This window comes from Limulus polyphemus, unplaced genomic scaffold (genome assembly GCF_000517525.1).
Source record: "Limulus polyphemus unplaced genomic scaffold, Limulus_polyphemus-2.1.2 Scaffold1959, whole genome shotgun sequence".
Taxonomy (NCBI): domain Eukaryota; kingdom Metazoa; phylum Arthropoda; class Merostomata; order Xiphosura; family Limulidae; genus Limulus; species Limulus polyphemus.
The window spans coordinates 47,633-59,005 of record NW_013667569.1 but is presented as its reverse complement, the minus strand read 5'-3'; the positions used below and the strand labels follow the sequence as shown (position 1 = coordinate 59,005).

At 34.4% G+C, this 11,373-nt stretch overlaps 1 protein-coding gene across 3 annotated transcripts in view; it reads left to right on the top strand.

Annotated features, from left to right (window-relative positions):
* Positions 1 to 11,373, top strand: part of LOC106465484 (nuclear distribution protein nudE homolog 1-like) — a 32,321-nt gene that overhangs the window by 3,920 nt on the left and 17,028 nt on the right. For 2 of the 3 annotated variants that reach the window (XM_013925713.2, XM_022393395.1), the window contains exons 2-3: positions 6,244 to 6,675; positions 10,688 to 10,841. In XM_013925713.2, coding sequence (XP_013781167.1) covers positions 6,593 to 6,675; positions 10,688 to 10,841 — 237 coding nt within the window. In that variant the 5' untranslated portion in view covers positions 6,244 to 6,592. The remainder of the gene's footprint in view (positions 1 to 6,243; positions 6,676 to 10,687; positions 10,842 to 11,373) is intronic. The other variant, XM_022393396.1, reaches the window with a different exon arrangement.

Genomic DNA, 11,373 nt, shown 5'->3' with positions numbered 1-11,373 from the left:
TTTTTAATTATTTTAATTTAGTTCAGAGGATGGAGCAGCCGAGATGGACCAATAGGACCTATGTTGTCCCAAAACATTATGTTATATTAGACATAATTGCAATATTTTGATCACTTGAATAGTTAAAATAGTCTAAAACAGTAAATAATCATAAACCTTAATTTCAATTACTTGATTATTTTCATGACAAATGATTGAATCATAACTTCAAATAATTGATAGTTGCAATAATAACTAGTAATCAGTGAATCATAATGTTGATTAGTTGATTATTTTCATAACATTAACTGATTAAATCTCCCAGCTCTATTTTTGATACAACACTTAAGCCTCAACATTGATAAAATTAAAGAAAAGCATTACAAGTTTATGAAATTTAAATTTGCTGGTATGATGGTAGATTTAGAAGATCGAGAAAGTTGGTGAAGCAGGAAAGTAGGACATCAAAAAGGATGTACGAGAAAAGTAAGGATTTCTTTAAATACATTAAGGGTAAACAAAATGTTAGGATGGGGGGTAGGGCCCTTGAGGGATGATAAAGGAAGGTTAGTATCTGATGATTATAAGATGGTTGGGATATTAAATTTTGCTTTTTCTTCAGTTTTTACTAACAAAGATTGAAGCAGTATTCCACATCTTGAACAGTTGATAGATGGAAACAAAAAAGGGTTTTAAATGAGGTTAAGGATTGGATATGTAAGCCACTTGCTACTATTTTTTTTAAGTCCTTGAATAGTGGGCAGGTGCCAAAAGATTGAAAGTTAGCTAATGTAACCCCTCTTTTCAAGGGAGGGAATAAAAATTATTCCGGTAATTATAGATCCATTAGTCTTACATCAGTTGTGGGAAACGTTTTGGAAAGTCTGATAAGAGATGCTTTGCAAAATCATTTAACAAAGTTTAGAATTTTATTGTATAGTAAATATGGTTTCACGAAGAGACAATCTTGCCTTATAAATCTTTTAACATTCTTTGAAAAGGTTACTGCTTATGTAGATGAGGGTAAAAGTGTAGATTTGTATATCTGGATTTTTCAGAAAGCCTTTGAGAAGGTGCCACATAAAAGGCTTGTGAAAAGATAATCTCTATAGGTGTTGGAGATAAGTTAGCTAATTGGATAGAAGAGTGGCTGAATGGAAGAAAGTAGAGGGTTTTTTATAAATGGAGTTTAGTTAAACTATATTGATGTCATAATTGGAGTACCTCTGGGTTCAATCTTAGGACCTTTGCTTTTTTTGATTTACATTAATGACATAGATGAAGGAATGGTCAATAAATTACTTAAATTGCTGATTATATTAAGGTCTTGGGTGTTGCTAACTGTGAAGAGGATGCTGCTGCTTTACAAAAGGAATTATTCAGTTGGGCAGATATATGGCAAATGGGTTTTAATTATAACAAATGCAAGATATTGCATGTGAGTTATAATTTGAATTGTAAGTATAATTTGGAATAACCTTAATAGTATCATGAAAGTAGGAGATCTGGGTGCAATAGTTGATCAGATACAAGTAGTGTGCTGTTGTTAGTGGTAGAGCAAATAGGATTTTAGGCTGTATCTGCAGAAATATTGAATACAAGTCTAAAGAGGTTATAATTCCAATATATACCTCACTGGTTTGACCATTAGGCCACATTTGTAGTATTGTGTTCAGTCTTGGGCTCCTTACCTTAGGAAGGACACTGAACTGTTGGAAAGGGTTCAGAGGAGGGTTGCTAGAGTGGTGCCTGGGATGGAGGAGTTGTCGTATGAGGAGAGATTGAATCTTTCAAATGTTTTTTCTTGAAAAAAGAATAGTTAAAGGGGATCTGATTGAAGTGTTTAAGTTTGTAAAGGGAATTGATAATGTTGATATATCATCTTTTTTTGTACTTAACAGTGAGAATAGTAGGACACAAATATATATTTTGGCAAGGTAAGAGTCATCTTGAACTAAGACAGTTTCATTTTTCTAACAGAGTGGTTGGCCTTTGAAATGGGTTGCCTTCACATGTTATGGAGGCAATAAATGTAAGTGAGTTTATGAAAAAGCTTGATAAGTATATGAATAATAAGGGCAGGCTTTAAGATTTTAAAAAATTTATTTATTAATAGTTTTAGCTTAGTTTAGAGGATGGGACAGCGGAGATGGACCAACAAGCCCCATGTTGTCCCTAAACATATTATTGTTGTAAACACACTTATAAACATGTGAAACAAAGAATTGTCTGTAATATCTTGGTTTTCTAATGTTTTCCTTAGATTTTATACAGGCTTTGGTTGAAATCTTGTTATAGTGCCATATCAGCTTGGAAAACAGTTATAAAGAATGTTGAAATATGACTGGATAGAGGAAGACTATCATGTAATAGAATAAATACATAGGTTTATGAGGTTTTTTTGTTGTATTCTTTAGTTTGTGTTAAATTATATCTATTTGAATGCTCCAGAAATTTTATTCGGTAAGAAGAAATTAGATAACTTGAATAATGGGTCATGTTTTTTAACAATGAATACAACTCTGCAGTTTGCACTGAAAACTTTGTGCTCTCATAAAGAAGTCGATTAACTGGAGTTTGCTTAAGGATTAATAAGGGTGTCTTTTTGTATATTTGGTCCTTTGTTTAAACTTTTGGTACTTTTAACCTTTTATTAGATATACTATGGTCTTATTGAGTAGCAATGTTTGTGGACAAGGTTTGTTTAATTATGCTCCCCAAATAAAATTATCATCAAATCAGAGAAGTTAAGTGTACTGTTCAATGTGTATGGTAGGCAACTAAAACATATCATGGTGTCTCGAATATTTATTGGATGTTATCTTTATATTTATCGTATTCAAACAACGTATATAAATAAATTGGCTAACTGGCTACTTAATTATTTCTAATTGCAGTTGTGGTATATTTTAACTGAAAACATTGTTATATTTCTCAGTGATTGTAAAACATGTTTTCATTATTTAACCATCCATTTACTTTGTTTATAGAAAATTGGTGTAGCATTACTGCACGTTTTAAGATTTCAATAACAAACATAATGGTGGTATTTAGTGTACGTTAGTGATTCACTCACCAAGTGGAAAATGTCCAGATTATCTTTAAAGAAAAATTGTGGCAAAATATATTTTAGGGAAAAAAATACGTTTTTGCAAATGGTAACGTGTAGGAAAGTTCTATGATATGAAACCAAGGGTAATTAGAAAATTACTTTAAAAAAAAACGTTTTTAATGAAAATAAGAAGATTAATAATACCATGTTAGAATAATGCAGTGGTTGAAAATGTTATGAAGGCAGCACACATCTGTTTTGTTTTTCTTGCTCTGTAAGGGAGGAAGGGTTGTAAAGAGTGTTGTTTAATCAGTTAGCAAATACTACTAATTGTACACCTCTAGCCACAGCAAATTATGTTATTCAAGAGACTGTAAACCTTTTACTGAACTTTCAAAATAGACAAGAAGAAACTACTAAAATTATCTGCCATTGTCACTAGTTTTAAACTGCTGACTAGAGGAAAGGCAGATGGCTAGCAATAATTGCTACTAACTTTTTGTTTTAATTTTTCATATTATGGTTTCAGGAACACTGTACTAGTCAATTACTCGAATGTTCAGTATTGAAATGCACAGATGTTCTGTGTGGTATAAAAACTGCTGACTACTCCAAATGAATTAGGCAATTTTAGTTTTAATTATGATACAGAGAGAGACTCAAAATGCTGTTTGAGGCTGCATACAAAATGTGACTGTTATACTTAAGATTCTATTTGCAGTTCTATGTTTTTTTGAACAAAGGATAATTGTTTTATTTTCTTTACCAATCAGAACTTGTTTTGACTTGCATTGTCACTTGAAATGTAATTAATAATTGACCAGAATGTAGAGAGAGTGTAATGACTAGAGTTAGTTAACTAGATACTGGTACTTAGAAATGATTATTTGAATAGGAAGATTATTGATTTTTGTATAAAACTGGAAATTGTTGATGCACTTTTCTGGAAAGAGGTTTATTATAATTAGGCTATTACTGAAATGATGCCTAGTTTATGTGATTTGAGCTAGATGTATCTGTCAGAAAATTTCATGTGTTTAATTAAGTGTAACAAAGAAAAGAGGATAAAGTAACAAAAGCTTGTTCAACCCATCAAGGTCATCCTTTCACCTGACAAAAGCATCATATCTAGTTGTGTACTGAAAGTCCATACTACAGATGATGTTAATTTGATAGGTTACAAAAAGTAAGACTGGCATTTTGGTAGGTTAGAGATGACCTCAATAGGCTTAATGTCAACCTGTTTCTTTTTAAATATTATTGGTGATTGTAATCTTACCTGTCTATATTGTTACCTGTAAGTGATAGAAGTATAGACTACTGTCACTTGAATTTTATACAAGAATCTTTGTTAATATTTTGTGTTGTTGAAATGAATGTAACATCTAAACACAAAGTCTAAGCTCTGATTGTAATTCTGTCTTGTTTCTAATTCTATTCTTATCAGAAACCTTTATCACTTGATAAAAAAAATTCAGATGATATACTCTTTGTTTATACTCGGAATCAAAGGCAATTGCTTTATTTTATCCTTTTTAATTCTTAAGATAAGATTAAATATTGTAAAACCAAATTTGAACTATGATTAGTATCACCCTTTTAGTCAAGTATCTTACTATGGAAAATATAATAACTGAACCTGCTAGTACTGTTGAGTCTACCAAGGTTAATTAAATTATTGAGGTTGAGTAAATAATGAAAATGATTTTGAAACCTTGCCACATCATTACAGTCCATGTCCAGACATGTCCTCTCTGATGTGTGTGCATCTTGACCATAGCCCTGCAGTGTAGATTCCATTGCAAAAGGCTCCATCATATAATTGCTTTCACATCCAAAGCACACCCAGTCTGATTGTCCAGAAATCTATTAGCACTGTGTCTGGTGAATTGATCATCATGTCTTCATATTGAATAACTACTTAATTTTCCAGATGTTTGGGGTATGCAACAGTTGAATGGATATGTCATGGAAGCAACTTGTATAGATATGACTTGTTTCTTTTCCCAGATAGAGATCATTTTGTTACATACTGCATCTTGGGATGCATGGACAATTTGTCACTGAACTTTTTTGTTAATGGAATCTCACCTGTTAAAAGATGCTGCACTTTGCTTACCATAGTAGGAGTATGGCTTGCTACATATCTTTTTTGTTTGTTTTTTGGATGGTCCTGGTCCCAAGCTGATTCATATTCCAATTATTAAGTATAAAGGATTTCCTTACCTTGGAAATAGTCAAAATCTCTGGGTGTGTGAATAGTTTGCATTGAAATGGGCTTGTATACCTTTCTTGGAAGTTACCAATTTTCAAAATTCAGTTCTGATACACACCATTCCACTGTGACTTTATATCAGCTGTGGTTGTCACAACTTGCTGATTTGTATGTTCAGAACAGTTTTAATATAGCATACTCAACCCTCTGTATACTATTAAAATGCGTGATTAAATCATCTGTTGAGATTTATAAAATATCTTTTAAATGTAATTTGGTTACTTGATGAAGCACTGTTTGTATAAACCATATTTCTAGCAATGTTATATGCTGAAATTCTATTAAGTATTTGACAATGATTAAAAAGTTAAACAGTTTATACTGCTTTTTACACTGTGCTGGTTTTATCGGTTACATTTATTTTAATAGTTTATAATGAGGTGTTTTAATAAATAGGTTACATAAACTAGATATAAAAGGATCAAAATCAATTTTGTGACTTTTTTTTGTTGTGTGTGTGTGGAAGAGAAACAAAAGCTATTGCTGTGATTCAAGTTGTTTTTGAAATAATGAATCATTTTATCTTTATTTTATGTCTTAAATTATGAAAATTGACTTCGTAATTTAATATTTGTGAAATGGGTTAATTTTAAAGTATACAGCTTGACATTGTAATTATACAGTAGTTCTCATGAGGCCATTAACCACGTTGAATGATGAGTATAGACTATTTTCTTTATTTTATATCTTAAATTATGAAAATTGACTTCGTAATTTAATATTTGTGAAATGGGTTAATTTTAAAGTATACAGTTTGACATTGTAATTATACAGTAGTCCTCATGAGGCCATTAACCACGTTAAATGATGAGTCCAAGGTGATCGGCCGGCCCAGTTTTTCTTGTGTGTTTCGTAGCTTGTACCTAGAAAGCAGGTACTTACCCTCACTGTAATCAATGTTTACTGTCATAAGTTTACCTTGCTGTTTTACCTACAGAACCAGGAACGACACCTGCCGAACAAATCCTGTTTTTTTTACAAACAGTCGACCAGTTCTGTGTTATCAACGTTTCGAGATCTCCGAGAAATCGTCCAGAGCCACAGTATCTGACACGACGTTTCGTTTTCGATACAACAGACAACCTATAATATTTTATTTGTAGTATATATAAAACCTAATGATAATATTAACCATTGTCATACGTTATACGATGTTAGATCTAATGATAATCTGAAAGTTAACAAAATAGTTCCTGTGACTTGCTTTTTATAGTTATAAAATCAGTAACTCTCAGAACAATAAATTATTACAACCAATAAGAAACCGTAACACCGGCTGATTAACAATGAACGAAGACATTCCGACTTTCGAATCAACAGAAGAAGAAATTCGATATTTCAAGAGTTTAGCTTCGGAATACAAGAAAAAGTAAGCTGGATTATAAATTGTATTATTTGCATTCTTATCATTTTGGATGTGTTTTCCTTCCATCGGCAATGTTAGACTGAAACTACAAGTAATTTTGTGTGTGTGTGTCAAATACGTTTTAATCACTTTCTGAAATGTTTGAAGTCTTGTTTAATACTGACAGCAACAACATTAAACAGTGCGTTATCTGTTTATTTAAAAACAAAACAAAGTTTAGATCTGAAAAATTCCTGAATTTAGGTGTTAGGACAAACGTTAAAAATATTAATGTTGATATGTAGTGTGTACTTGTAATATCAGCTGTTTTTCAAGGTAAAGGTTTAGTGATTGTAGATTTTAATGAAAAGGCTTTAGGTTTTGCTGATTTGTGTATCGAAACATATTTGTCAGAGTTACGTAAGTTGTTCTTAATTCGTTTAATGCTTTGTTTCATTATCGAGGGCCCGGCATGGCCAGGTGGTTAGGGCGCTCGGCTCGCAATCTGAGGGTCGCTGGTTCGAATCACCATCCCACCAAATATGCTCACCCTTTCAGCCGTGGTGGCGTTATAATGTCCGGTCAATCCCACTATTCGTTGGTAAAAGAGTAGCCCAAGAGTTGGCGGTGGGTGGTAATAACTAGCTACCTTCCCTCTAGTTTTACACTGCTAAATTAGGGACGGCTAGCGCAGATAACCCTGGTGTAGGTTTGCGTGAAATTCAAAACAATCCAAACCAATCATTATCGATAAATGCGAAAAATGTCACCTTTATGCCATACACTTTAATTACTAAAGTGTTTGATTTCATTATCGAAGCAGCCGTAAATGTCAGCTTTACATCATTTATGTGTTAGCTACTGTAATGTATGGTTTCGGTCCAGTATCAGTTTTACGTCATCTATTTCGGCTACTGTAATGTTCAGTTTCAGTAGTGATGCGTGTCCGGTAACAGCTTTACATCATCCATGTCAGCTAATGTAATGTTCGGTTTCAGTAGCGATGCGTGTCCGGTAACAGCTTTGCGTCATCTATGTCAGCTACTGTAATGTTCGGTTTCAGTATCGACGCGTGTCCGGTAACAGCTTTACGTCATCTATGTCAGCTACTGTAATGTTCGGTTTCAGTAGTGATGCGTGTCCAGTAACAGCTTTGCGTCATCTATGTCAGCTACTGTAATGTTCAGTTTCAGTAGTGATGCGTGTCCAGTAACAGCTTTACATCATCCATGTCAGCTAGTGTAATGTTCGATTTCAGTAGAGATGCGTGTCCGGTAACAGCTTTACGTCATCTATCTTAGCTACAGTAATGTTTGATTTCGGTATCGATGCGTGTCCGGTAACAGCTTTACATCATCCATGTCAGCTACTGTAATGTATGGTTTCAGTATCGACGCGTGTCCAGTATCAGCTTTACGTCATCTATGTCGGCTACTGTTATGTTCGGTTTCAGTAGCGATGCGTGTCCGGTAACAGCTTTACGTCATCTATCTTAGCTACAGTAATGTTTGATTTCGGTATCGATGCGTGTCCGGTAACAGCTTTACATCATCCATGTCAGCTACTGTAATGTATGGTTTCAGTATTGACGCGTGTCCGGTAACAGCTTTACGTTATCCATGTCAGGTACTGTAATGTTCGGTTTCAATATCGAGGCTTGTACAGTAACAGCTTTACATCATCCATGTCAGCTACTGTAATGTATGGTTTCAGTATCGACGCGTGTCCAGTACCAGCTTTACGTTGTTTATTTTGTATGTGTAATAAACAACGTGTACGACGAGTAAGCAACAAATCCGATTTTGATAGAGTTTAATGAAACATTCTAACAAGTCTGCGAATTAGTTGATATTTTGTACTTAAATTACCTGTGCGGGTTTCCAGTAGGAACAGAACATAAAAGTATTTCAACGACCCTTCGTTGTAGGCTGCTGTCAACAAAGACTTCTCTCACCAACAGGTTTCACTTCGTTGTAGGTTGCTGTCAACAAAGCTTTATCTCACCAACAGGTTTTACTTCGTTGTAGGTTGCTGTCAACAAAGCTTTATCTCACCAACAGGTTTCACTTCGTTGTAGGTTGCTGTCAACAAAGCTTTATCTCACCACCATATTTCATTAAGCAGAGTAGGCTTCACTTTGTTGTAGGTTGCTGTCAACAAAGACTTCTCTCACCAACAGGTTTCATCTAGTGAAGTAGGTTTCACTTCGTTGTAGGTTGCTGTCAACAAAGACTTCTCTCACCAACAGGTTTCACTTCGTTGTAGGCTGCTGTCAACAAAGACTTCTCTCACCAACAGGTTTCATCTAGTGTAGTAGGTTTCACTTCGTTGTAGGTTGCTGTCAACAAAGCTTTATCTCACCAACAGGTTTCATCTAGTGAAGTGAGTTTCACTTCGTTGTAGGTTGCTGTCAACAAAGCTTTATCTCACCAACAGGTTTCATCTAGTGAAGTGGGTTTCACTTCGTTGTAGGTTGCTGTCAACAAAGATTTATCTCACCACCAGATTTCATTAAGCGAAGTAGGCTTCACTTTATTGTAGGTTGCTGTCAACAAAGACTTCTCTCACCAACATGTTTCACTTCGTTGTAGGTTGCTGTCAACAAAGCTTTTTCTCACCACCAGATTTCATTAAGCAGAGTAGGTTTCACTTTGTTGTAGGTTGCTGTAAACAGTCTTTATCTTACCACTAGATTCCATCTAGCGAAGTAGGTTTCACTTTGTTGTAGGTTGCTGTAAACAGTCTATCTTACCACTAGATTCCATCTAGCGAAGTAGGTTTCACTTTGTTGTAGGTTGCTGTCAACAAAGACTTCTCTCACCAACAGGTTTCATCTAGCTTTTATCTCACCAACAGGTTCCATTTAGCGAAGTAGGTTACTTTGTTGTAGGTTGCTGTAAACAGTCTTTATCTTACCACTAGATTCCATCTAGCGAAGTAGGTTTCACTTTGTTGTAGGTTGCTGTAAACAGTCTTTATCTTACCACTAGATTCCATCTAGCGAAGTAGGTTTCACTTTGTTGTAGGTTGCTGTCAACAAAGTCTATCTTACCATCAGATTTCATCAAGCGAAATAGATTACACTTCTTTATCAGATGATATCTTTATCTTGCTACTAGACTTCATCAAGTGGAGTGAATTACATTGCTATGTGTGTTTATATTAGCCATGTAATACACTGACATGGTGCATTTTGAAGAATGCAGACCCTGGACTGGAAAAGCAAGAACATTCTTCAGAGTAAAGAGGCAGTAATTGGTCTATTGTAAACTTTGGTTTAATCAGGTGATGGGTCATGATCCAGACGGTACCCCTACCTTTATTATGCAGGGAAATCTTTAACAACTGGATTTCAGTTGGATGGTTTACGCGCGACGTGTGAATTTGCAGTCGTTAGTTTTCTCGTGTCTAGCGACCATGGCAAAATGTCGTACTGACCTCAGAAAGAAGTAGGTCGAATCATCGAACTGGCCTAAGAAAAAAGCAAATTTAAATATCGAAATGGTTTTGAAGTATAGGAATTGAGTCTAGATCAATGGTTCCCAAACTTTTGTGGCCCTCGCACCTCTCCCATAAAAAGTGTGCATTAATTTCCTCTTGGCGACATTTGGGAAAAACGGTCCTTGTAAAGGCCTCTTCCGCGCACCCCTGGACCCTCATTTTGCACCCCTAGTCTAGATGTTGCGTCTGAACAATCAGGCATTTTGAGCCAATTCACGGTATTTTAATGTTGTAAGTATAATTTTCATACTGAAAGGTTGTCGTTATGCTATGTCACAGTTAATGTACATTTAGTGTTTGTTTGTTTTAGTCATGGAGGTTTGCAGTGACAAAAGAAAACAATTAAGATTTTTTTTAATGTAAACATAATGACAAATGTTCTTTAATGTGATTTTCTTTCTCAGCCTATAAATGATAATTATTTAACCTATATTTTATTAGCCCTGTTCTGTATTTTGTTCCAAAGTATATAGAAGATTAATTATAAAAACATAGTGTATAAATTCGTATATGCAATAACTGAAACGTACTTTAGATGGCAAGAGAACCAGCAGGAATTAGAAGAGTTCCAGGAAAGTAGTCGAGAGCTGGAAGCTGAACTCGAGGCCCAACTTGAACAAATGGAAACACAGAGCCGAGAATTAAGGTCTATCAACACACGACTACAAATGGAATATGACAGCATTAAAGTGAGTTATTTCAAAACTCGTTAAAAGATTTATCTGCCAGCCCAAAAATATTGAAACTTGAGTGCCATGCATTTGTCAATTCCGGGATTGAATTTGATACTTCTTTCACGAAAGGCGAGCTACTCCTAAAAATGTTATTGTTTTTAAATCAAGTATTAACAATCCATACATCCATCATATGGAAACACCGTTAGAGCGAGAAATTATAGACCTTAATACGTATGAAAATACACCTATTAAAACTATGTTTTTGTTACATATAGTAAAAGGTGTTCTGGAAGTAGTTGTATCAAGTATGTTACATAATGTTAACTTACCTGTTGCATATTCCAGTACTTATTTATGTTAACTCAGTCCTAGACGTACATCATATACTTCGTTCTTTTACTGAATGGAGTACTAAAGTGAAATTAGAAAGATTCTAAGTTAACCAGGCATTAAATATATATATATATATATATACACAGCGTGGTCACAAGTAAGTAGACGCCACCTTTTCAGAAAAAATGAATTTTTTCAGTCATATTCACAT